The sequence below is a fragment of the Diospyros lotus genome, chromosome 4 (assembly GCF_014633365.1).
Source record: "Diospyros lotus cultivar Yz01 chromosome 4, ASM1463336v1, whole genome shotgun sequence".
NCBI classification, from domain to species: domain Eukaryota; kingdom Viridiplantae; phylum Streptophyta; class Magnoliopsida; order Ericales; family Ebenaceae; genus Diospyros; species Diospyros lotus.
In genome coordinates, this window is record NC_068341.1 from 17,978,050 (window position 1) to 18,005,137 (window position 27,088).

Genomic DNA, 27,088 nt, shown 5'->3' on the forward strand with positions numbered 1-27,088 from the left:
AGTTTCGAATTAAAGGAATATAAAGTGGGATGTAATCTTTTATGATCCGATTTAATGAGAATCACATTTCATGAATCTTGGTTGTTTTTACAAAGACCAATGAACTAAACAAATAAATTCTTTAACTGTGAAGTATTCTATCAACATTATGCAGTGTAAATGAATATTTTGTAGTGTAGATGCACAAGTATGACACCTATATATTTATAGAGAAAGAAATGTATCAAATTGTAGGAAAATTTGACTTTAGACTGCTGAGCTTAATAGACTATAAAAGAAGACGGTGACTATCTTAAGGTTACTTGGGAAAAGCACTTTGATATTTAAATTAGACACAACACTAAAGAAGTTTTAACATCGTGGTTATAATACTTTTCTTGGAGGAGAAATTCTTTCCTATTTGTAATAGGTTAAAAATAATTCTTATATAATTAGGTCTCCTTATTAGACTATAACACTCAAATTTTTAGAAAGCGACAAAAAAGAAAGAAAATAAAATTCAAGAGAAAATAGAATTTCAAAAATCATTGTAGATTAGAATAATTTAAGTTGTAAAGAAATTGAAATTGAATTCGGATTCTAACTGGAAATTGATACAAGTGGGATTATCATGGCCGTAGAGGGATTTAAATGAGACTAAAATAAGGAAAAAACATAATTATATATGTGTGAGTACATATATATATATATTATTAGAAGAGAATTTAAAAAGGATTCAAATTGATTCTAAGGGATAATTGAGAGATAATGTAGAAATATATATTGATATTAACTTAAAATGATTTGAGAAGGATAAAAATAAGGATTAGGATTGGATTAATTATTATGGAATTAAAAACAAACTAATTTCTTGTTGAAAAGTGATTATGATGGATAACGTAAATTTTGATCATAAACAAGAAGAAAAATGTATGGATTAGTTGGTTAGGATTTGATAAGGATTACAATTAGTCAGGGGATCCAACATCAAGAAAGAAAAATTGAATCCAAAACCAAAAGGAATTTGGATCAAACCTAAGGGCTTATAAATAGATGCTAGAGAAGGATGAAATCATCAACTTAGCTATGAGCATATATGAGAAGTAAAGCTACCAGATATTTATGGATTTTCTCTACAAAATGGTTAGGTGAGTGGTTATTTTTGCATTAGTATGTTTTGAAAATTATTTTCATACTCGATTGAAAAGTTGTTTGAACATAATATATGTTATGGATATTCTTGAACTATTGTTTTTACTACGCAAATTGTCACACCCCACTCTACAAGTTGTGCAACTGTATAAGGGCATGACAATTCAATAACATCAAGAAAGAGATCTTTTTCAGGCCTTTCTTAAGGAACGTTGGCAATGCATGTGTTTCTTTCCTTGTGAAGTTAGTTTTCCTTGCATGTTTACCTTTTCCTCATTTTTCATGTATCAGACTTTTCTTGGCTAAAGATTTTGAGGGGCATCCACAGAAGGTCTAGCAAAGTTGGTGTCTTAGAGGTTACCCCAAAGCTGAATAAGAAAAGAAAGATAGGGAAGCATGTTGCTAAGGCTTACTCGAGCACATTTGTTGTAGTAATGGGATAAGAAGAGGCTTTAGAAGTGTCAAGGGTCAATACCATGGCCTAGAGAAGGCAGATGGGCATTTCTGATCTTGATAAGGGCGAGCTTAAGGAACTTGAGGTTCCTTTGGTAAAAGTTTTAAGGAGTAAGGTCTTGGTGGAAGATCTTTCTTTATCATTGCATGATGAGTTCAAAGATAATCCTACTATCAAGGAGTTGGTTGCAAGGATTTAGAGAAAAGTTGAAGAGTAGGCCTTGGGGCCTTTTCAAACCTTTGCCCAGTGTGGGGGCTCTGACATACTCGAGGCTCAGTTTCCCTTCAAGGAGTGGGGTGCACTCCAATGAGGCCAAGGTTGACATGGGTGAGGGTAATGCCATAAAGGATCATCGCTTTGAAGGTGACATCCTTGCAATTGTGTCGATTAGGACCGTCGTTGTAGGTAACGAGTTAGGGAGCCATCCGTTTTTAGATATAGTAGAAGATTTTCTTCCTTATGGACCTTGCCTAAAGTAATCCTTACTTTTGAGCTTGGCTATGATGATGTTAATGTAATTGGGGAAGTCGCTCTCAAGGATTTATATCAAAGCATCGGGGGTTATATTTCTTCTTTATCCCCTTTTCTCTCTCTCTCTCTATCTCTCTCTCTTTTTTAAAATCCTTTCTTTGTCTTTCGTAGAATCTGACAAAGCTTTCATAAGGCAATGATGGATTAGGAGAGTTTCTTGGAGAAGCATGTTGTTAATGACAAGGATAAGATCCATGAGTTGTTAGTTAAGTTGGTCGAGCACTTGTTTGACGCTTTGGGTAGTTGTGTGTTTGAGTTGGAGACTTTCGAATGTTGGAAACACAATTGCAATGCTCATGAGACTCATAGTCTGTTATCGAAGAGTTTAGTCAGGATCTCCAGGGTGAACACAACTACCTTGAAAGAGAGGCATCAAAACTATTTACTCGAGTTGTAGAGCTAGACGAGTTTTCACCAACAACTCATTAAACAAGTCGAGCAGGCGACCTCAATGGAAGAGCTTAGAGTTTTGTCTTCCACTTATAACACATTTCGCAAAGTTTATCAAAAACTAGAAGATGAGCATTTCGAGCTTTAGAAGAAGTTTTGTGAGTGGGGAGATAAAATGTTTCAAGTTCATATAAAGAAGGCAAATAAGGTGCTTGCTTGAAAGAATAAGGCGTGGTAGAGTGTCAACACTCTAATTAGTAAGCTGAAAGATGTCGAGAAAAAAGTAGTTGATGCACTACGATTGCCTCACTTTGAGTATGAGTGAAGGCTTGTTGAGTTCTATCATTTCAACGCTTATGGCATTGATCTTGAATAATTTGTTGAATGAGGATTTCATTCCTTGCTAGCAAGATTTGTGAGCACTTTCCTAACGTAAACATAGATTCTATCATGTCTGATATAAGGGCCATCTTTCGTTTTTTACCTTAGCGATTTTTTCTATGTAAGATTGCCTTATAATTTGTATTTCACTTAATGAATTAGTCTATTCTGGCCTTTTTCTTTCATTTCTCTATTGTTCTTGTTTTTTGTTTTATCTTTTTGTGTACTCTTTGTGTGTTTTATTATTCATGACTTTGTTTGTTAAAGTTAGGCAATGAGAATGACTTAGTAGCTTAAGAGTGTTCGAATATCTTAGCTATTATTGGTCTTTGTTTGCCGAGTTTTTTCTCAATTACATTGAGCTTTTCTATCGTCCTTCTTCAGGGATGATCCCATGCACACACTATTCAATGTGTAGGTTGACACTTGTTAGCTAGTTATCAATTTGATCTTGAAGGGGGCTTCATTAGTTAGAGAAAGAGGTACCATGTCCCTATTTTTGCATTGTTTGATGCTTAGCTAGTTAGTTACCGGCCCTTTCCTTTTGGTGCCACTATGAGTGCATAGGGGTTGTTTCGATGCTTATGACCCTTGGTTGGGTTTTCTTAGGCTCGGGCAAATAATTAAATGGTTTTATTAAATTGAATATAATGTAATCCTCTAGTAATGTATCTAAATTTATTTAAATGAGCTATTAATGTGAAAGGTAGCTTTTAAGTACTCATCCACATTTATACCCAATGCCTTTAATTTTGCTTTTAAAGTTGTCATTTTAAGAACATGCTCATACATGGTACATGAACTATCATATTTCATGATAGTCAAAGTAGTCATTATTGTACAAGGGACTTATCATTAGTTTGATAACGTTTTTTTTATCAGTTTTAGGAATAGTTTCCTTTAAGTTGTTTGTAATTATCATTCGCATAAACATTAAACTTAATACGTTCGATTTTTCCCATGCTTTATAAAAAACCTTTTCATCATTGCTACTTTTAGTAGTAATAATAGTGAGTTTCTCAACTTATAGTGTCAAATCAAGATCCAGAACACTTAAGTGTAACTTAGACTTGTTCACTCCAATCAAAGAAATTCAATCTATTAAATAAACAAACAAATGAAACATGTGAATGGAATAAAACAGGTACAAATAATGCAAATAAAATTAAAGTACTCATATATTAATGCTTTGAGTAAAAAAAATTTCACATAAATTCAGATTCAAATAACATAAATAAACATAAAATACATCAAAGTTCTCATTTGGGTGATACTAAGATATACAGGCCCCCAAGGGCAGAGCCTAGCAATCTGGGGCGTGCACGAAAGGCTTTCTGCCCTTACGTTTGCGGTATGCATGTGTTCGACTCTTGGCTGTTGCGGACTCCTTGATTTATCTCCTCTACCATCCCTTAGGGTGGTAGGGGCACTCAATGAGGGGCATCATCCCAAGATATACAAATATATAAAAAAAAAATTTATTGGCAATCATATATGCACTAATTAGATATATTTTTCTATCTTTGGATATACAAAGTAAAACTAATAGAACATACTAATCACCATAGTTGTGTTTAAGTATAAGAATAATTAATTAACTTTGAGCTAATCTCAAAGTGTCTTATAATGCAAATTTCAATTTATCCATAAACAAACACCATTGCATAATCTTAATGTCATTGTTAAACATAAAGTTTATGGGTAATTGAAAATAATTTATAATTTAAAATTTATTTACTTTGAAATTTGGCCATTTTGGTGACTAACAAATTATTCCTAATATAAATTTATAATTATAAATATTTCTCACAATTCACATTTATTTTTTTAAAATGGGTTAGATTAATGATCGGGTCAACCCGATCTAGATCTGCATCAGTCAACTCGATCCGCATGGATACGGTTGGCTGCATTGAATCTAGCTTGCAAATCAGTGGGTCAGGTTCACTCGATCCAACCTCTAAAATGACAATGATGAGTCAAATCCATCTTCTTCAAAACAAATTAGGGTTTCTTCTTCCTTAATTGCCATCGCTGTCACCTCTTCCCTCATTTCCAGTAACTTTATTGCTAATAACTTTTGTCACTGGCTTCCTTCCTCCAACGGTGACCCATCTTGCCTTCGGCTATCGACGACTTGCACCATAGGAAGCAGTGCCTTCCATTAGTCATTCAACATGTTTGAAAGAAATGATAGACACTCAAGAGAGAGGTGAATTGGGTTTTTAAAAATCTTTTAGGTTTAAAAGCTTTTATATAATGAAAACTGATTTAACCTTTTTAGAATTTTTGAAATCTAGTAATAAAAATATATATTGAAAGATTTAACTTTAAATGATTTAGGAAATAATGACATGTGGGTATGATTTAAGTGAAAATAGATTTCTCAAAATCAATTTTAGAACAAGTATAGCAAACTATAAATGCTGGAAATAAAATCTAGACAAGCTGAAATAAAAGACAGAAATGAAAAATGCAGCACATAGATTTTATAGTGATTTTGCTCAACTAGTCTACTCTACTCCCTTGGCTCCTCACCAATGATTTAAATAATCTATTATAGCTTTTGCAGGCTCAGTTATAACCTTATCTTTTCATAGGTGTAATTGTAATCTCTGCTTTTTACAACCTCAGCAGTAATCAATACAAAACTTTACAACGATTTTTCAAGGTTCAACCAAAACTACTTCCTTTTAAAGATTGAGGCATAACCACTACCTTTTCAAAGGATCAGGCATAACCTCTTGCCTTTTAAGGATCAGGTGGAACCACAACAAGATAAGAAAAGATTACAATTTGAACACCTTGAGAAACTCTTACAAGATATAGAACAAATAAAAAGATTGGCTTCTCATAAAGAAAAGATAGATAGAAAGAATGTAAAGAAAATAAGCACTCATTCTTTCTTTTTTTAATCGAGGATGAAAGCTTAAAGAATCTCTTTGGATCAAGTCAGTTGAAAGAATTCAACAACAACAACCTTTATTTTCATCTACTTCTCCTTTTATAGTTATTGTCAAAAGATTGAAATTTGTAAGGACAATCTTCTTTTTCCCATAAAATAATCATTAGAATATTTAAATATTATGCTAAATGATTGAGGAACAATTTAGAGTTTTTTTAGAGCTTAAACAATCAAAACTGTGCATTAAAAACACTTGCAACGGCTAGTTCAACGACTATAAAAATTAGCTTCAACACTTATTCACTCGAGTAAGTTTAACCTTTACTCAACTAACTTTGGTTTTTACTCGAGTAAGCATTTCTCCACTTGAGTTAGCTTTGATTGTACTCGAATAGACTTAGTAGATACTTGATTATACTCAACAGCTACTCAATTATGCTCAACAATACTCAATTATATAGAGACATGCATAAGATATTTGATTATCTCTCAATAATAGTCGATTATCTATCAACTTATACTCGATTGCTCATGAAAAATATTTGATTAAAAAAAGAACAAAACCTTATCATCTATGTTTAAGCATAATCACTCAACTATTGAATTGAAATCCTTCACTAATGTAGGATTTGAATCGATTATGCTTAACTATTACTGATTAAAAAGGCATAACACTCGACTAATACTTTGATCACTGGATTACTTTTAGTATAGTAAAAACTTGTAATAAATATTCAATTTAACATAGATAATACTTGATTATGTTCAAACTGTTGGAATCGTAATTCCTCGTAATGAAAATCAATTTTTCGTACCATAAAAAAAAGATTAGAATTCATTCACTTTTCTATATTAACTATAAACTAAAACAATTGCTTATGAGAATTAAAACACGTAGGAGATTAAGCGGTTACCCTTGTAACAAGCTTTAATTCTCACTAGCGATTCCATGATCAAGACTCATTTTTTTTAGAACTCTTTCAGACCTCTAAGCCTTTTTCGGTGTTTTTCAAGAATTTCAAGAGAATCTCTACACTTTTTCTTGTTATCACTATCATTCTCATTTTGTATGTGGGCACAAGATATATGAATGTAGTAAATCCAATTTTTTTTTTGAAAAATTACAATTTTCCAAATAAGTTGGACAAATTAAACACATGAATTTTGGGAGAAAAATGAAGACTTTATTTTTCTACCCCCAAATCACTCATATAATCCACCTAATACATATCTTCCAATCTTAACAGATTGGAATGTATTTGGTTAAGACATCTGTCTACATATATTGCAGTAATGGTACTGTCAATGATTAAACAATCCATCAGGTAGATGCTTCGCCCACGTAGTAAACCACACGCGATGCATATGCCCGTGTTAGATGCAATCTAACAATACTAGGATAAACAGAACATGAAAACCCAAACATGTACCCCGTACCCATGTGCATACCAAACCATGCAATAGAAATAGAATATATCAAGTCATGCAGTAACCATATAACGACAGAGCTAGTTAGTAGTGCCTGGCACTGGTCGACGATCAGTGGCTAGGAGTGTCCATCCGTTGGCTTAAGAAAGACCGTACAATACTCACTCCAATGTCACCAAACAGCTGACCCTTGCCCCCACTGCTCAACAGCTCTAGCCTATTCCAAGCCAAAGAATCCATAACCACATCCGAATATCTAAGAACGTAATCCCCAAATAAGTTTAGCATCATTCCCAAAAGCATGGGGGTGACACAAACCCCCGTAGGCAACCAACAAATAAAAGAGTCATGCTACATGTACATCATTTTTGTACATCTTGGGCTACACAAGGTGTATCAATGACAAAAATACCCTGCGCCTCTCCATGCGCCTCACGCACCTCTATGCGGCTCAGAGGGATATTTTGTCATTGATACACCTTTGTATAGCCCAAGGTGTACACAAAGATGTACCAATAGCATTTTCCTAAATAAAATTCTCAAAGATAGCTTATTAAATTTAATTTACACCAAAATGGCTCATAACTCCATAATTAATAAACGGACTGAAACGAACGAAGGGAGGATAAATAAATTCACAACGGAAGGAACTTTGTAGAGGGGGTAGGAAACTTGCCTCGTAAAAGAGATCCTTGGACTTTTTCTGACCAAACACGACAACAATTATACAAACTGTAACATCGTATAATTTGTTAAAATTAATAAAATTAGACTCTAAATGAAATTTCAAACGCACAAAATTTATTATTAAACTTCTTGAATTACCTGATATCCTCATACTGCGATTAAAAGTGAGATTTCCCAAAAAAAAATTCCAATTCCCTCTATTTTTCGCTGCTGCTCGCGTCTGCTGCTGCTTGACATTTCCTCACTATTTTTGGCTTCAAAATGGCTTTTAATTGAGCTTTAAGTGAGGCTGCTGACCACATTAATAGGGCCATTAAAAAGTTGGATTTTTGCTTTAATTTTAAAAGAGAAAAAACTAGGTGGAGAGGCAGCCACGTTGCTGCCGCCACCTTTCTGCGGCGCCGTTTGGCACCCTCAATTGCTGGGAATTAATTCCATGCAAAACAAACAGTGAAGCGCCCCCCATGCTCAATCCTGCGTCCTTCCTTCCTTCCTTCCTTCATGCGTGCGCCTGCCATCCCAACTAACTTCTCCTTCAATTAAACATGCACATTCATTTAGATTTAAATGCTAACTTGAGCTGCCTCTATTAAACTTAGTTTTTTGAGCACTTCATGCAACTACACCCCTCCAATTTCCTTATACATTATTATAATGCATTCCCTTAACTTTTATATTAAATATGAAGGATCCTAGAGCAACCTCTTGATCCCTTTGCTTTTGATAATTTATTACTCTTATGATTGTTAATAATATTATTATACTTATTATTATTATTATGACTATAAATTAACAACACCTATTAATATCTCTTTAAATTAAATTAACACAATAAACTAATAATTAAATTAAATTACGATTTACGGATCACTACATAGTTGGTCACGATCAGTCTCAGCGTTGGAAGACCAAAGGCCACAATTAGTCGGTCACAATGAAGACATAAGGCCATCAACTAGAGAAAATAATGGAAACTACTAGGAAAGATGATGAGACGCGGCCCAAAACAAGCTTTAACCATCGATAACTACCATTAGCGCTGTCACAATTCACTGCCACCATCTTTTTCGACAAGTGATCTATCATTATATAGCCTGGTTTCAAGACTTCCAGCCATCTCCAACATCCAACAGTGAGTCTCTGCAACCATCATCTCCTTGCATTTTTTCCTTATGTACAGACTTTCTTACGCAAAAGCAAAAATCATATAATTTTAAATGGAAAAACATGAGTTTTTAAAGCTTATACTATGATACCACATTTAAATTATAATCTTTCTTGTGAAGAAAAACAATTAAACATTAAATCATCATACCCATAAATCTTGAAACTTTATGTTTTTGACATATTTTAAAGAAAGAAAACATACTTTGATCCATTAAGTCTTCAAGATGAAAAGACTTTGCTAGTTGATGAAGAAAATTGAAAGATATTGATTTCTCTCACCAAACCTCTTAATCTTGATGGAGAATAACTCTACGTTAATTCGATTTCTTGTTGATAGGGGTAGAGAGAGGTCCAAACTCCTATTTATATGTTTAGTTGTAGCCTTCCATTAAGGCTTATCAAGAGTTGGATTTCTTCAAAACTAATAGTATTTTAGTATTTAATTATGTTATTAATTTTTTTATTATTTTATCAAATAGATATGATCATACATAATAAAATAAACTTGAATATCATGTGAGTCAAACTAATTCTTACAAAAGTAAATCTAAACGGTTAAGTTCATTCATGATGAACCCAAACTAAATTGAGTTTATCGTTATCATCTCTATCTCCATTTCTTTCACATACACAATGAATTTATGTTTATTACGGATGGCTAGGACTCATCTACGATTAACCCAGTTAACAATGAACTCAAATCTAGCTTGGATTCATCATCATTATCATCATATCTCTAAATTTTTTTCTTGTGGTAAATCTTGGTCATTCTTTTTCTCTCTTTCTTCAATTGGCCTCTAAGATCGATGACCCCTAGTGTTCAATTGTTTACTTTTTCTTTTGTTTTTTGAATTAGATGGGAGAAATGAGAGGTACAAATGATCATTTAATCTTTTTTTAACATGGGTGATTATTGTTTTTTCTCCGAATCTTGGAAGTGCTTTGCACTCTATTTTAAATTAAATTATTTAAAAAATAACTTTTCATCAAAATATTTTTTTTGGTAGAAGATATATTGATATAATATTTATTAGTATCATATTATATTTAGGATGAAGTACGATTTTATTTTGATTTTTTACAAAACGAAACAAACAAACATACATTATTTGTCTAAAACGTTTAAATTAAGTTATTTTAAATTTACCGTATGTAAAGTGAAGCCATGCTTCAAATCGAAGCAAATTAAAGTTTATCGGTGGTAGGTTCAATTAATTTCCATTATTAGTGATTGATTCAATTTTAGTCCAATTATTATATCGACTCAATTAAGATAAATTCGAGTCTAAATTACTATACATGAAATCCCAACCAACAAAGTGATTTGGTCTTGGCGTGCTGAGTGAGTTGCCCTGTCTACCCCAAAACGGCGTCGGTTCTAGCCGTTGCGCTGGAAAACTGATGACGCGGGCTCATGGCCTCCTCACGTTTCTTCTTCTTCGGTTCATATTCTATTACTTTTCGCAGTTCATTCAGTCTTCTAGTTTCAACTTTCAATCAAACGATGGCAACATCGGCGGCGTTGGCAACTACGTTGAGAAGCCTATTCTGCGTGTTGGGAGGCGTTATGGCGGCCACTCTCATCTACACCGTCTCCGTCGACGGCTCCCCCTTCCGCGTGGACCTTCTCAATCCGTACGTTCTCTCTCTCTCTCTCTCTCTATATATATATATATATATATGTGCGTGTGTTTGTGTGTGTTATTTCGAAAATGGATTTATACATTTGGGCTACTCCAATTATTGAAAAATATTGTATTTTGTCCCTCATTCATGTCCATTGTTCTTCTTTAAACTAATATTTTAGATCATTTTTAGTTCAAAAGTTAATGATTGTGAAAGGCGTTAAATCACGTGTCATTACAAACCCGTGAAGGACGGCGTTCCCTTAAAGGCTTTATATATCCAAGACTCCGCAAACTATTAAAAAATATGGTGTTTCATCTCTTATCCAATTCATATTTACTGTTTATCCTTAAACTAATATTTTAAGTCATTTTTAGTCCAATAATTAACTAAGAGTAAACGTAAAACGTAACGGCATTACTTAATAAGGTGAGTAGGAAAGATGTCAGGTACAAGTCAGAAAAGTTTGGTACACATCATAAAATATTTTCATGTCAGCATTTAAATGACACATACGCTATCAGTGATTAAAATCTTTGTTGTCTTTTTTGTATAATCAAAGATAAGTTTTAAATGATATCAGTGATTTAAATGACATGTTATCAACATTTAAATAGCATGTCAGCATTTAAATGACATGTTAGAAAATACGATTGCAAAATCAAGTTTGCCCAAGTCCCTGTGACTATAAATCTGTAATGCAAGTTTGATATTTTATGAGAAATGAAAGCTCTATTCAACTCTCTAAAGTATATTGACAGTGCTATTTGTATTGAACAGTTTACATATATGAAAATTTGAGAAACAAAATTGAGTTATATTCCACAACTAATGTGTTCATGTAATGGCAAAATGAGCCTCGCCAAATTTGTCCTGAATATATCTAATTGGCCTAAGCTCAACAAAATATAGATAATGATAAATGCTTTAGGCACAACATAAGCCCAACAAAACACCAAAATCAATATTCAATATTCCGAAGGCTTTATATATTCGGGGCTCCCCAAACTATTAAAAAAATATGATGTTTTGTCTCTTATCTAATTCATGCTTATAGTTCATCCTTAAACTAATATTAGGTCATTTTTAGTCCAAAAGTTAACTAAAGCCTATTAAGTGTCATCGTTAAGTTTTCCATATACTTTCAGTTAACTTTTGGACTAAAAATAACTTAAAATATTAGTTTAAGGATGAACACTAAGTATGATTTAGATGAGGGATGAAACACCATATTTTTTATTAGTTAAGGGAGACCTGAATATGTAAAGCCTTCAAAAATCTAATGAGCTAATTAATTTTGCATGTGGCTTTAATTCTTTTCAACATGAACTTGGCCCAGGTAAATGATTAAGCTATTATAATTGTTTGGTTGGAGATCTTATTTGGCCCTTAAATCTTAATAACCCATGCTATTATATTCGATCTTTTTTCTAGTTTTCTCTCCCCCCCCCCCCCCCCCCCCCCCCCACACACACACACACTACCCCTTAAACGTGGTGTTGAATAATCGAGTACTATGCAATCCCACAAATCTTCCTAAATCTAGAAAGCTTCCATATTTTGTAGGATCTGATCATATTCTTAATCCACAATCATATCCTCATTTTTGGAAAGATCCTATTGTATCTTGTAAATATTCTTGTTTACTTTTGGCATATTCCTACATGTATAGATTTCCCAGCCCTATAAGTGAAGGATCTAGTCATGTAATCCTTGAGTAATAGTATTTTCATCTTCCATTTACATTGTTCGTATCAAATCCTACATGGTATCAGAGCAAGGTTGAAATAGACAGACAAACAATAGCAAGATGTCGCAGCCAGAGGAAACTAGGTTATTCGAAGTGATAGAAAGCTCAGCTAGAGCCAAAACCTGGACTGCCATACTTGCTGATAATCCTTCCCTATTAATTAGTCCCGTCAGGCTTGATGGAAGCAACTATCTTGCTTGGTCCTGCTCTTGTAAGTTGTTCATCAAAGCCAGAGGGCTGGAGGAATATATTACCAGAGTTAAAGGTACAAAACCAAAACCCGATTCATTTGAATTCAGACAATGAGAACTGGAGAATTCCCTAGTCATGTCTTGGCTGCTAAACTCTACACAGCAAAGCATAGCAAAAGGGTATTTACTATTTACTACTCAACACAGCCTAGAAAATATGAAGTGCAGTAGCCTAAACATACTCACAAGTCGGAAACGATGCCTAGATCTATGAAATTCGGAAGAAGATTCATGAGATCAAACAAGGAGAATTAACTGTTGCTCAATACTATGATGGGTTTAGCAGCCCATGGCAAGAGCTTGATTACTACCAAGATTTCTAGGCTGAGTGCCCCAGTGATACTGCAAAGATCTAGAAGTTGATGGAGAAGGAGAGAGTCTTTGATTTCTTAGCCAGACTTAATGTGGAATATGATCAAGTAAGGGTTTAAATTCTCGGTAAAGATCCATTCCCTTCCCTGAAGCAGTCTTATTCCTACATTCAATAGGAAGAAAGCTGCAGACATGTCATGCTTGCACCCACTGCTACAAACAGTAGGTCAGCCATGACTGTAAAATCATCCAGTGAAAGATTCCCTGGTTCTACCAAGGAGACCTGTTGGTTTCTACATGGAAAACCAACCAAAGGAAAGGGTAAAAGGAATGATGGACGTGCTCAGGCTCACATATCAGAAGTTGTTCTTGTAGAGGCTGACTCAAAAGGTGAATCAAGAGTAGCCACTTTAACTCATGAAGAAGTGGCATTTCTTCAACAACTTATGTCTAAGGTGAAGGTGGAACCATTTGCTACCTCATCGACCCCTACTATGCACTCCTCTCATTTTACCCAACCTAGTAAGGCTCTCTCATCTACATTCAATGCTGTTGAATGTGGACAATGCACCTGGATCATAGATTCAGGTGCATCTGCACACATGACAGGTTTAACCTCACTCTATACATCCTACTACCCTTGTTTCGGTAAGGATAAAGTTAAAATAGCAAATGGTTCACTCTCTCCTATTTTTGGCGAAGGGTCTATACACTGCACTTCTTCACTTAAGCTTTCCTCGATTTTACATGTTCCTAACTTTGCCAACAATCCACTTTTAGTTAGCTCTATCACTCATGATCTTAATTGTAAAGCCATTTTCTTCCCAACCTACTATGTTTTTCAGGACTTGAACATCGGGAGATTGGCCATGGTAAATTAAGGGATGGCCTATACATGCTGGAGAGAGTTCCCCAAACAACTACTCAAGCCATGCCTGCAGCATTTACTGGTACTACCCACCGTGAAATCATTTAATGGCATCACTGGTTGGGGTATCCTTCTTTTATGGTTCTTGACAGATTATTTCTCGATTTAGCTCAAGTGTGTAGTCTCAAGGATTTTCTTTGTGAACCTTGTGAATTTTCCAAACACACTAGAACAAAGTATCCTTCAAGAGATAATAAAAGTAGCACTCCGTTCAATATTGTGCATTCTGATGTGAGGGGACCTAGCAGGTTAACTTCTCTTTTGGGGTATGGATGGTTCGTCACTTTCATTGATTGCTATAATCGGACAACGTGGCTATACTTAATGACATCTAAGAATGAAGTTAGCACTTGTTTTCAAACATTCTATCACATGGTGTCTACTCAGTTTAATGCCAAAATCTAAGTATTAAGGAGTGACAATGGGTTGGAATACAAGGAAAAAGGTCTTCAAAATTTCTTAAAGGACAAAGGCATCATTCATAAGACTAGTTGTTTGTGAAATTTCTATATTTATTTCAAGGATTGTATAATTACAACCCATAGGGAAGAGAACAATATATAGGCTAATGGAAGAACAAAATTAAGAAAGCTGAAAAATCTCTAATCTAGGAAACAATTTGAAAAAAGAATCAACTATGAAAATGAAACAATGCAAAAGGAAATATTCGGAAATCCTTTCTGATTTGATTTTGATACTACCGATCTTTCAATACTCCCCCTTAAGTTGGTGAATAGATGTCTATCATTCCTAGCTTGTTAACATTTGCTTCAAAGTTTGGCTTTAGTAGGGCTTTTGTAAGGACATCAGCTTCCTGTCGCTTTGTTGGTACATATTGCAAGGTGAATGTCCCACTGTCGATCTCTGACTTGATGAAGTTTATGTCAATCCTTACATGGTTTATCCTATCGTGTTGAATAGGATTATGGACTATGTTAATGGAAAATTTGCTATCACTATACAGCTTCATAGTAGGCTCTTCCATTGGTATAGATAGATCTTGTAACAATCTACTAATCTTGATCAGTTCACACACCCCTTGAGCAATTGCCCTATATTCAGGCTTGACACTACTTCTTGCAACTATTGTCTGTTTCTTGCTTCTCCAAGTCACCACATTTCCTCATACTCTTGTGCAATACCCAATAGTGGACTTCGTGTCTTCAACTAAACCTGCCCAGTCTGCATCAGCATAGCATTTAACACCTCGTTGGTCATTTTTCCTGAATAGTAAACTCTTTCTTGGAGTACCTTTTAGGTAGCGAAGAATCTGACTCACTGCTTCAAAATGTCTCTTTGTAGGAGCATGTATGAATTGACTCATCACACTGACAATATAAACAATATCAGGCTTGGTGAGAGATAAGCAAATCAATTTCCCCACAAGATGTTGATATCTCTCTCTTTTAATTGGTGGATCCTCTTCGATAATTTTATGCTTCCAATTTTGGTCTAGCGGGGTCCCTGAGGGTTTGCATTCCAATTTCCCTGTCTCCTTTAGTAGATCCAAGGTGTACATTCTTTGGGAAATGAAGATACCTTTTTTACTCCTAGCAATTTCCATCCCAAGAAAGTATTGTAGGTGCCCAAAGTCTTTTACTTTAAATTCTGCCTGCAACTGATCTTTGAGCCTAATGATTTCTTATGTGTTATTCCCAATAATTACCATATCATCTACATAGACGATAAGAATGGTCTTTTTCTCATTTTTAGACCTTTTTACAAAGAGAGTATGGACTGCTTGACTCTGAGTTTAACCGAACTGTTTCATAGATGTATTGAATTGAGTAAACCACACTTTGGGAGATTGCTTCAGCCCATACAATGACTTCCTTAGTTTACACACCATGCCTGCTCTATCCTCTTCAAACCCAAGAGGAAGTCTCATATATACCTCTTGTTCCAAGTTTCCATTCAAAAATGCATTCTTTGCATCCATTTGATGTAACTCCTAGTCCAAATTGGTAGCGAGAGAGATAAGAACTCTAATAGAATTCAACTTAGCAACAGGAGCAAATGTCTCCTCGTAATCTATATTGTAGGTCTAAATATACCCCTGAGCAACTAGTCTTGCCTTGTATCTATTTATATTTCCATTAGCATTTAGTTTTGGGGTAAAGATCCACCTACATCCCCCGACCTTCTTCCCATTGGGAAGTGCAACAATATCCCAAGTCTTGTTCTCATTTAGAGCTATCATTTCCCCCATTACAACTGTCTTCCACTTTTGATCCTGAAGGGCTTCATGAACATTGTTAAGAATCTTTACATGGTCTAGTCTTGAAGTGAATGCCCTGAATTTCGAGGAGAGCTTAGAGTAAGTGAGATAGCTGGATATAGGGTACTGAGTACAAGACCTTTCTTCTTTTCTTAGGGTAATAGGCATGTCAAGATCATCAATTATACACTTACCTTCCCCAAGTTGTGTGTCTTCCATTGGATTTGGCTCTGGGTTCGGTGGTATGCTTTATTGAGGAACTCGTGGTCTCCTAGAATAGACTATAAGCTCCTTTTGAGATGATTTTCCAACTTCTCCCCCTTGACTAGTCACCATTCCTGGATCAATTTCAAATTGTTGGATAGAGAGGTCTTGGGATATGAGATTAGGTAGCAGAAGAGAGATTGGAAGGGAGATAGATAGATTCCAATGATGATCTTTGGTTGAGTTCTACCCCTGAAGAGAAGCATTGGGGAAGAAGGGTTGATTTTCCATAAATGTGGTATCATAGGAAATGTAGAATCGTTTGGAATTAGGGTAGTAGCACTTGTACCCTTTTTGAGTGGCAGAGTAGCCAGGGAAGATGCATTTATAAGCCTTGGAATCGAGTTTACCGCAAGTAGGACTGGGATTATGAATAAATACTGTGCACCCAAATATCTTGGGTGGAAGGGAATCGAGGAGATGGATGGAAGGAAACTCTTGGCTTAAACAACGAAGAGGAGGTAGAAATTGAAGGGTTTTGGAAGGAAGACGATTGATAAAATAGGTAGTAGTGAGCACAGCTTCCCCCAAAAAATGGTTTGGAACATAGGTAGTGAACATAAGGGAGCGGGCAATTTCAAGAATATGACTATTTTTCCACTTGTCAATACCATTCTGTTGAGGAGAATAGGGGTTGGGGCTTTGATGAAGAATTCCATGTTCAATAAGGTAGGCATTTAATTCGTGGGTGAAGTACTCATTCGCATTGTCAAAACGGAGAATCTAAATAGATGACTAAAATAAATTGGTAACAAGTTTATGGAATTGCTTGAAAATGGTGCTAGTTTTGGATTTTTCTTTTAGGAGATAAGTCTAGCACACACGGGTATGGTCATCTATGAAAGTAATGAACTAGCGAGTTCCAGTAATGTTCGGCACACGAGCTGGCCCCCAAATGTCACTGTGAATGAGATGAAAGGGTTTGGAGGCATGGTAAGAGTGGGTTGGATGATGTTTATGAGATTGTTTAGCAAAGATATAGTGCTCACAAGTGAAAGAAGAAACAAATAAATTTAGGTACAAGTACTTCAAATAAGTAAAGTTTGGATGACCAAGATGATTATGCCAAAAGAAAACATTAGAATCAGAAACACTTGACAAAGAAAGTTTCTTGAATGGACTCGATTGTGAAGGAGAAACAATGAAATAGTAGAGGCCATTTTGTTCATCAGCATTGCCAATCATTGTGCCCGTAGACAAATCCTGAAATTCACAATAAGTAGGAAAAAAAAGTTACTACATAGTTTTGATCCTTGGTAAACTTGCTAGTAGAAATGAAATTATATTGTAAATTCGGGACATGAAGGACATATTCGAGCTTTAGCCCAAACAAATTCAGATTTCCAATACTAGCAACAACCGAAGAGCTCCCATCAGCCACATTAGTTTTTACCTCCTTGTCACATAGACGATGAAGAGAAAAAGGTGGATGACCTAGTCATGTGGTCGGAAGCCCCTAAATTAGCAATTTATTCACTGCTAGAGACATGTTTTGACAAAAAAGATGATTGAGAGTTACCTTTTTGTGAGACATTGGCAGTAGAGGTGGTAGGAGTAGGAGATTTAGATTTGGACTGAGATAACAGGTTCTTTAAGATTTCCATTTGCTCATCGGTGAGCAGGGCTGCAACCGGCCTCTTTTGGTCTGAGGTAGACTTTGCTACATGAGCAGTAGCATGTGCATGTTGCTTCTGTTGGTTTCTGGGTTTCTAATTTGTAGGCTTCCCAAGAAGGTGTCAGTAGGTTTCTTTGGTGTGGTAGGGCTTGTGGCAATGGTCACACCAAGATTTGTTTCTCTTTTGAGCATTTTGGTCGGGGATGGCTACTCACATCTCTTTGGTTTGTGACTAGGGCAGAACCTAGTTAAGTCTCTTCCCTCATTGGACTTGAATCCGACATCACTCTTCTTCAGCTTTCTTCTCTTTTTACCATGGCAAATGCTTCTTTGAGTGAGGGCAATGGTTTTATCCCAAGAATACGCCCTCTGACGTCATCCAGTTCTTTGTTAAGCCCTTGAAGAAAATCAAATACTCTTTCTTTCTCCAACATTTGGTTATATAGAATACCGTCTTCAAAATACTTCCATTTAGTGATGTAGAATAAATCCATTTCTTATCATAACTCTATTAAGATGTTGAAATATTCAATGACTGACCTATTTCCTTGCCGAGTGTTACGAAGGGTGGATCGAATTTCAAAGCACTAAGTAGAGACTTAACTAGGTTCTGCCCTAGTCACAAACCAAAGAGATGTGAGTAGCCATGGAGTTGATTAGCCAAGCCATGACAATGGAATTTTCAGCCTCCCATGTCTTGTACATTTGATTAGTTGCAGGTGGAGCTACAATTTCGCCTGTGAAGTAACACATCTTCCCTTTCCCTTTGATTACTAGAAGAATTGACTAAAACCACTCATGGAAGTTGTCACGAGACCAGAAAAGCTATGGTGGCGGTTAAAATTTTGGAGCTAAGGATCGGATATTTACTATATGTAATTCCTAGTATTTTATTTCCTTACAATTGTTACTTTCCAGCTAGGGGGGTTGTTAGGAAGAATCTGCCAGGTGTCTAATAGGACAAAATGGTTGTTATAGGAGGAATGATCCGGTGGGGCAGCACACTTGGTTAGGCTATATAAGCCTAACCTCTCACCTGTAACGGTATCAAAGAATCCAATCAAGAAATCTGTTATTCTCTCTATCACCTCTCTTTCTCTCTCTTTTCTCTCGTCTACCTTCCTTCTTCTTTCTACCACTCTCTTCGGTTGCTACCTTGGCTCCCACTGAACCAAGGAAGCCACCGATTGTCACAGCATCGTTGTGACATTTGGTATCAGAGCACGATTCTGGCAAGAAGACCCAACGAGCGCAACAGATGGCCGAAGGAACACGCATGAAGAACATGGAGTCGCAGCTCCAGCAACTCAGCTCGACAGTAGGAGACTTTCAGGACCGGATGGATCGACTGGAAGTTAGCAATCAGTAGAACCATGATGCAATCCTGTCGGTCGAACGAAAAATGGAAGGAGGACTTAACCGGATGAGGGAAGATATCAACCAAATGAGGGAAGAGATGGGATATCAACTTCAACAATTCATGTTGATGTTTACCCGTCAAAACCAGGTGCAGATGTCTCCCGATTTCCCTCAGAGGGATAGGAATGATCCCATTTTACATAATGAGAGGTTGAATCAAGAGAATGTGGCCCAGGAGATTATGGTGGAGCAAGGCGACGACATGGAGACCCTGCTAGGAAGGGGACGAGTGGATCGGAATGTTCCCCCACCCCCGGCGTTTCCCATGCCTCGAATGGAGATACCCGTATTTGAAGGGATCAATCCTAGGTGGTGGATTAGAAAATGCGAGAGACTGTTCCAATGGTACAATGTGCCGCTAGAAAGGAGGGTTGCTCTAGCAGCAGCTTACTTTGATGATGGGGTGGACGCGTGATTTCAAGGTTGGTTTAGAGGACGGGAGAACTATACTTGGAGGGAGTTCTCTGAAAGGCTGTGCGAGAGGTTCGGGGAGAAGAGCATGTCGGACACCATTGAGGAATTTAACAAGCTCAAACAAGTGGGTGATGTGGAAACATACTTAAGGAGGTTTGAGAAGTTGAGATCCTTGATGAGTAGCCATGATCCGCACTTGACGGAGGCATACTTTGTCTCTAGCTTCCTCAGTGGCCTAGGAGAAGACCTGAGGCCAATGGTGAAGATGATCAGACCAAGAACGGTGGAGTAGGCAGCTGAAAGCGCTAAGCTACAAGAGATGGTGGTGGGAGCCCTGTTAAAGAAGCAGAGGGCGTAGCAACAAAGAGCGGGACACTCAGGAAACTAGCAACAAGGGGGGAACAACAAAGGGGTCAATAAGGAGCTGGTGAGAAGTAATTTAGGAGGTAGGAATTCCGTTAATCCAAATTTTGGCGGAAGACCCAACGACCTTAAAAGGCAATCGGGAGCCTGTTATAGGTGTGGTGATAGGTATTTTCCTGGTCACCAATATAAGTGCCAGCTGCTGTTATTGGAAGGCCGAGGAGAAGCAACAGATGAGGAAGTAGGAGAGGAGGTGGATGGAGCCGAGGAAGAAGGGATAGAGGACAACGGAGAGATATCCCTCCATGCGCTCAAAGGAGTCACTAATAACAAGATAATTAAGGTTGAAGGAAGGGTTAAGGAGGGTAGCCTGTCCATCTTAATTGATAGCGGAAGCGCACACAGCTTCCTCGATGATCACACGGCCCAGAGGCTCAAGTGCCCACTCACCGGCACACTACCCTTGAGTGTGACAGTCGCTAATGGGAATCGGGTGGTGAGTAACTCGACTTGTTTGGGGTTCATTTGGGAAATGCAAGAGGAGGAATTCGAGGCAGACCTTAGGCTGCTTTGACTTGGGGGGTGCGATGTAGTTTTGGGAGTGGACTGGATGAAAGGGGTGAGCCCCATATGCTTTGATTTCAACAAGATGGAAGTGTCGTTTGAAAAGGACGGTAGGAGGATGACCCTTACCAGTGGAAAGGAGGCTACCGCTCGCAAAATGATCACAGGAAAAAGGCTTAAGAGGGTCTTGCGGAGCAAATGGGGGCAGTTTTCACAGCTGTTTTCAATCATAGAAGTGGATGAACAACGAGGAGAGGAAGGGTTTGGAGAGTTGCAACTCGCGGTCAATCATCCATCAGGTAATTCGGAATGGGTAAGCACACTGCCCCTTATTGATGAATTATTGATGGAATTTAGGGACTTTTTCGAAGAACCAAATACCCTACCCCCTAACCGCACCCTAAACCATGCAATTAACCTCAAGGCCAATGCCGAACCTATCAACATGAGAGACTACCGTTATGCACCCGCCCAAAAGACTAAAATTGAAAAAATGGTGAGAGACATGTTGCACCAGTCCTTCATCAGACCCAGCCAAAGCCCATTTGCCTCACCGGTCCTCTTGGTAAAAAAGAAAGATGGTTCTTGGCGTTTCTGTGTGGACTACCGACAACTAAACGCCCTGACCATCAAGGATAAATTTCCCATACCCCTTGTGGAAGACCTAATGGATGAATTACACCAAGCTGAATTCTTTTCGAAGCTGGATCTAAGGTCGGGCTACCATCAAATACGGATGAAGCTTGGGGATATACATAAGACCGCCTTCCGAACCCATCATGGCCACTTCGAATTTTTGGTAATGCCATTTGGGCTCACCAATGCCCCAGCAACCTTCCAATCCTTAATGAACCAAATATTTGAGCCTTACCTACGGAAATTCATCCTTGTTTTCTTTGATGACATCCTAGTTTATAGTTCCACCTTAGACCAACACCTAGCCCACCTAAAAACCACCTTCGAAGTCCTAAGGTGCCATCAATTATTCATCAAGAGGTCAAAGTGTGCATTCGCCCAACCTCAAGTGGAGTACTTGGGGCACCTGATTTCGGGAAAGGGGGTCAGTACTGACCCAAAGAAAGTAGAGACCATGCTGAATTGGCCCAAACCCAACACCTTAAGAGCACTCTGATGATTCCTAGGCTTGATAGGATATTATTGCAGGTTTGTGAAGGGATATGGGGTCATCAGTAAGCCTCTCACTGAGCTATTGAAGAAGGGAAACTTTCACTGGGGTCCTGAGGCGGATACAACCTTCGGTAAATTGAAGGTCGCAATGAGTAGAGTCCCCACCTTGGGATTGCCAGACTTCAGCAACCCGTTTGTGCTAGAAACGGACGCTAGCGGGGTGGGTATTGGAGTAGTACTCATGCAGGATGGTCGGCCCTTAGCGTTCCTTAGCCGAGCTCTTAGTCCAAGACACCTAAATCTCAGCATCTACGAGAAGGAGTTTTTGGCCGTAGTCATGGCAGTGGAAAAGTGGAGGCACTATCCGGAGATGGGAAGGTTTGTAATTAAGACTGATCATGAGTCTCTTAAATTTTTGTTGCAATAGAAGCTACAAACTTAGCTACAAAAGAAGGGAATGGCCAAGCTAATGGGACTCGACTACTCTATACAATACAAGAAGGGTAAGGAGAATCTCGAGGCAGACGCTCTATCAAGGTGTCACGAGGAAGGGGAAGCAGCTGCCATCACGATGGTGATACTAGAGTGGTGCAGTGAAGTGGTGAGCAGTTATGATGGGGATGAGTACATCAAGGAAATCTTAGAGAAGGTAGCAGTGGGGAGTAGTGCAGCGAAAGGATATGCTCTCAAGGATGGACTGTTGAGATATAAGGGCCAGATAGTAGTGGGCAATAAGGCTGAGCTTAAGAGGAGCATCCTGCAATCGCTACACGAATCTCCCATGGGTGGACATCCGGGTATTCAAAATACTTACTTGAGGGTTAGGCAATTATTTTATTGGCCTCAACTTAAGGGAACTGTGAAGGAGTATGTGCTGGGTTGTGACATATGTCGGAAGTGCAAGCATGAAAATGTAGCTTACCCAGGGTTATTGCAACCCTTACAGATTCTAGAGCAACCGTGGCTGAGTTTGTCCATGGATTTCATAGAGGGACTACCAAGATCGGAAGGGAAGAATTATGTGTTAGTGGTAGTGGATCAATTAACTAAATTCGCACACTTTGTAGGATTATCTCATCCCTACACGGCCCAAGAGGTGGCTAGAGTATTCATGGACCAGGTGGTAGCTTTACACGGGGTGCCCAAGACCATTATTTCAGATAGGGATAAGGTGTTTACAAGTCAATGTTGGAGAGAATTGATGAAAAATGTGGGCATTGAACTCGGCCTATTGACAGCATACCACCCACAAACCGATGGCCAAACTGAGAGGGTTAACCAAAGCTTAGAAACCTATCTAAGGTGCATGTGTTTGAGGCAACCCAAGAGTTGGCATAGGTGGCTGGCCATGGCGCAGTGGTGGTACAACTCCTGCCACCATTCCTCTACCAAAATGACTCCGTTTGAGGTTGTCTGTGGCAGTGTTCTAAAACTCGGGCTGGGCGGCCGCCTAGGCGCTGGGCGGCCGCCAGCCGCGGCGCTTTTGGGGGAGGCGGCCCATTTAGGCGGCCCCCCGACTAGGCGGTTCCAGGCGTGCCTAGGCGGCCGAGGCGGCCGCCTAGCCGCCAGTCGCAACCCTAGGCGGCCTCCGCCCCCCACACTTTTCTTCAGCTAAGCGCGTAGATCGTTTTTAGGGTTTACATTTCATTTCAGATTTCCCCCCCTCCTCTCTCTCTCGCCTCTCGTTGTCTCATCTTGGTGCGTCACCGGTTGCTCCCCTCCTCGCCGTCGCCGGACCCGCCGCTGCTGCTCGCTGGAACGACGACCTGTCTGGCCGCCTCTCTCACCGCACCACCTCTTTCACCGAGCAACCTCTCTGGTCGCCTCTCTCACCGGCCACCGCACCGCCTCTCTCACCGGCCGCCGACCGCGTCCCTCGCCGCCGACCGCCTCCTCTGTGTTCTGCCACCGCCGAGCCCCTTTCTCTCTCAATTCGCCGCCTTCAAGCTAACAGTCTAACAGTATGTACTATGTATTATTGTATTTAAAACTATTTATTAACCATCATCTATGATTTTCAGATTTATTAACCATGTCTTTCACTAGCAATGTTTAGATTTTATCTTCCACATGATTTTGATTTTCAGTTTCAGATTTGTGTTAGGCTATTAGCAATGTTAAGTTCCTGTGTTAGGTTGTTAGTTTTGATTTTCAGATTTGTGTTAAGCTGTTAGCAATGATTTTCAGATTTGATTTTCAGATTTTGTCTTCCACATGATTTTCAGATTTGATTTTGACTTCCACATGATTTTCAGATTTGATTTTGTTCAGTTTAAGTGATGTCTGGAACGGGGAGTACGGAAGCATCGTCCGCTACCGTCTCAATTCTTAAAAGGAAGTCAAATGATGTGGGGTGGGAGTATGGGATGTTAATTGATCCCAAGAATATGGACAAAGTCAAATGCAAGTTATGCAGTAAGGTGATGTCTGGCGGTGTTTACCGAGTTAAAGAACACATTGGCCATATTTTTGGAAATGTGTCTGCATGTCCAAAAGCTTCTCCAGATGATAGAGCCAAATGCAAGAATGCAATTGAGGAGGCAAGGAATAAAAAGAAGAATAAGAAAAAGGAAGAAGATCTGATGAGATCAACAGTCAATATTTCTGAAAAGGGGGAAGGGAATGGCGATGATGAATTGCAAGAATTAGGGAGTAATAACCCACCCCGCACACTTGGCCCTATGGATAAATTTGCAAGCTCCATCAGCCCTGAAGCTGGTTCAAGTGTAAAAATGACACAAAGACAACAAAATATCAATGAAGCACTCTTTAAAGAGAGGACACAGACAGTTCGTGAATATTGTGCTAGGTGGGTCTATGAGCACGGTATTCCTTTCAATGCCATTGATAATGACAGTTTCAAGTTGTTTGTTGAGGCAGTTGGTCAATTTGGGCCAGGCTTCAATCCTCCTAGTCAATACCAGTTGAGGGAAACGTTGCTAAAGGGGGAAGTTGACAGGATGAAAGGTTTGTTAAAGAAGCATGAAGAAGAGTGGGCAAGAAATGGGTGCTCCATTATGACAGATGCTTGGAGTGATAGAAAAAGAAGGAGCATCATGAACTTATGTGTTAATTCTAATGCCGGTACTGCTTTCCTTTCTTCTAAAGAATCTTTAGAGGAGGCACATACAAGTGAACTCATTTTTGAGTATGTGGACAAATGCATTGAGCAAGTTGGGCCACAAAATGTTGTCCAAGTGGTAACTGACAATGCTGCCAACAAAATGGGAGCGGCAAAGTTATTGAAGGTGAAGAGACCCAATATCTTTTGGACATCATGTGCTACTCACACCATCAATTTAATGCTTGAAAGTATTGGAAAACTGCCAAGGTACAAAAAAGTCATTGATCAAGCCAAGAGTTTGACAATCTTTATTTATGCACATCATAAGACCTTATCCTTAATGAGGTCATTTACAAAGAAGAGGCATATAGTGAGACCAGGTGTCACTAGATTTGCTTCTTCTTTCCTTACTCTACAAAGTTTAATGGAGAAAAAGAGCCAATTGAGGGCAATGTTTACTAGCTCTGAGTGGGAGGAGTGCAAGTGGTCAAAGACTGTTAAAGGGAAAGCAGCCTATGCAATTGTGTTAAGTATTGCTTTCTGGAATGGTGTGACTATATGTCTTAAGGTTTTTGCACCTTTGGTGAAGGTGCTTCGAATTGTTGATGCAGATAAGAAGCCTTCTATGGGCTTTTTATATGGAGAGATTAATCAGGCAAAAAAGGATATTAAGGAGGCCCTAAACAATCTTGAAAAGAACTATTTGCCTATTATGGAAATTATTGATGCAAGAGTGAAAGATAGGCTAGATAGTCCATTGCATTTTGCGGCTTACCTTTTGAATCCATATTATTTGTTCAAAGATATGGATATGCAATTTGATAATGAACTGATGGATGGGTTTTTTAATGCTGTGGAGATGTTTTTTTATGGTGATGATCGCATGCAAGGGCATATTTTAAATGTTGAGTTGCCAAAATATACTTGCAAAGAAGGAGTTTTTGGAAAGTCATGGGCAATTCAAGGGTGTGCAACAAATGATGATAATTATAACCCAGGTATAAAATTCCTTCCTTTAATCCTTAGGACTTTTTTTTTTTAGTTTCTATCGTATATTAGTTTAGTGTATAAATTTCAAATTTGTTTAACCTATGTAGTTAAATGGTGGATGACTTATGGAAATCAAACACCAAACTTGCAACGAATGGCGAGAAGGATCCTCTCGTTAACTAGTAGTTCATCTGGTTGTGAAAGAAATTGGAGTACTTTTGAAGGGGTTAGTGCATATTTTAAAGTGTTTTCAATATTTTAATCAATTAGTTATCTATCATTTATATTGAATTATTGATATTGCTTTCATTTTCTTCATGTAGATACATACGAAGAAAAGAAATAGACTAGATGTTAATCGATTGAACAATCTAGTCTTTGTCCAATTTAATGCAAAACTGATGAACAAGCAAAAAAGGGAGAAGGAGAGGAATGTTGATGTGCTACTTGCTAGTGATGCTAGTAATGCACAAGGATGGATCGTTGATGGAGAAGATGATGAAGAAATTGAGCCTGGTATGGGGCTCACTTGGGAAATGGTTGGTGAAGCTTCTGGAGCAGACGACATGCTTCAACCTCGAAGAAGTTCTAGGATGAGAGAACTTCATGAAGATGATTTTCAATCAGAAGAAGAAGATGAACAAGAGCATCATGAATTTGATTTTGAGTCTGATGAAGATCGTGTGCTAGAAGAATATGGAGAGGAAGAAGAAGAAATCCACTAAGATAACTAGATATTACTTAGATTCTTCATATATGTTTTAATGTTTATGTTGTATTATTGTTATTTTTGTCATCTTAACCTCAGTACTAATCTACAACAGTTTGTTTTTAAAGTTTTTTAATGTTTAAATTCATTATTTCACTTATTATTCCAACTTTGGTTTACTTGATATCAAATTGCATCAAAAAATTTAAAAAAAAAACACTATTTTCCAAGTCGCCGCCTAGGCCCCGCCTAGGCGCCCTAGGCGCTAGGCCCCAGTCGGGCGCCCGACTAGCGCCTAGCGCCTTTTAGAACACTGGTCTGTGGGTATAGACCCCCTCCCTTACTAGCCATGGGAGGCCAGACCACAGCCACAGCTATAGAAGAATACCTACAACAGCG

The 27,088-nt window shown here is 38.1% G+C and overlaps 2 protein-coding genes across 4 annotated transcripts in view; both read left to right on the plus strand.

Moving 5' to 3' along the window:
* Window positions 1–10,451: 10,451 nt before the first annotated feature.
* The window catches only part of LOC127799331 (uncharacterized), a 74,345-nt gene continuing 57,708 nt past the window's right edge, over window positions 10,452–27,088 (plus strand). Inside the window, exon 1 of one of the 3 annotated variants that reach the window (XM_052333269.1) lies at window positions 10,452–10,709. In XM_052333269.1, coding sequence (XP_052189229.1) covers window positions 10,489–10,709 — 221 coding nt within the window. In that variant the 5' untranslated portion in view covers window positions 10,452–10,488. The remainder of the gene's footprint in view (window positions 10,710–27,088) is intronic. The other 2 variants (XM_052333271.1, XM_052333270.1) reach the window with 2 other exon arrangements.
* LOC127799333 (uncharacterized) lies at window positions 25,223–27,002 on the plus strand. The gene is made up of 2 exons (XM_052333272.1): window positions 25,223–26,206; window positions 26,304–27,002. The coding sequence occupies exons 1-2, from the start codon at window positions 26,099–26,101 to the stop codon at window positions 26,703–26,705; spliced, it is 510 nt and encodes a 169-aa protein (XP_052189232.1). The 5' UTR covers window positions 25,223–26,098; the 3' UTR covers window positions 26,706–27,002.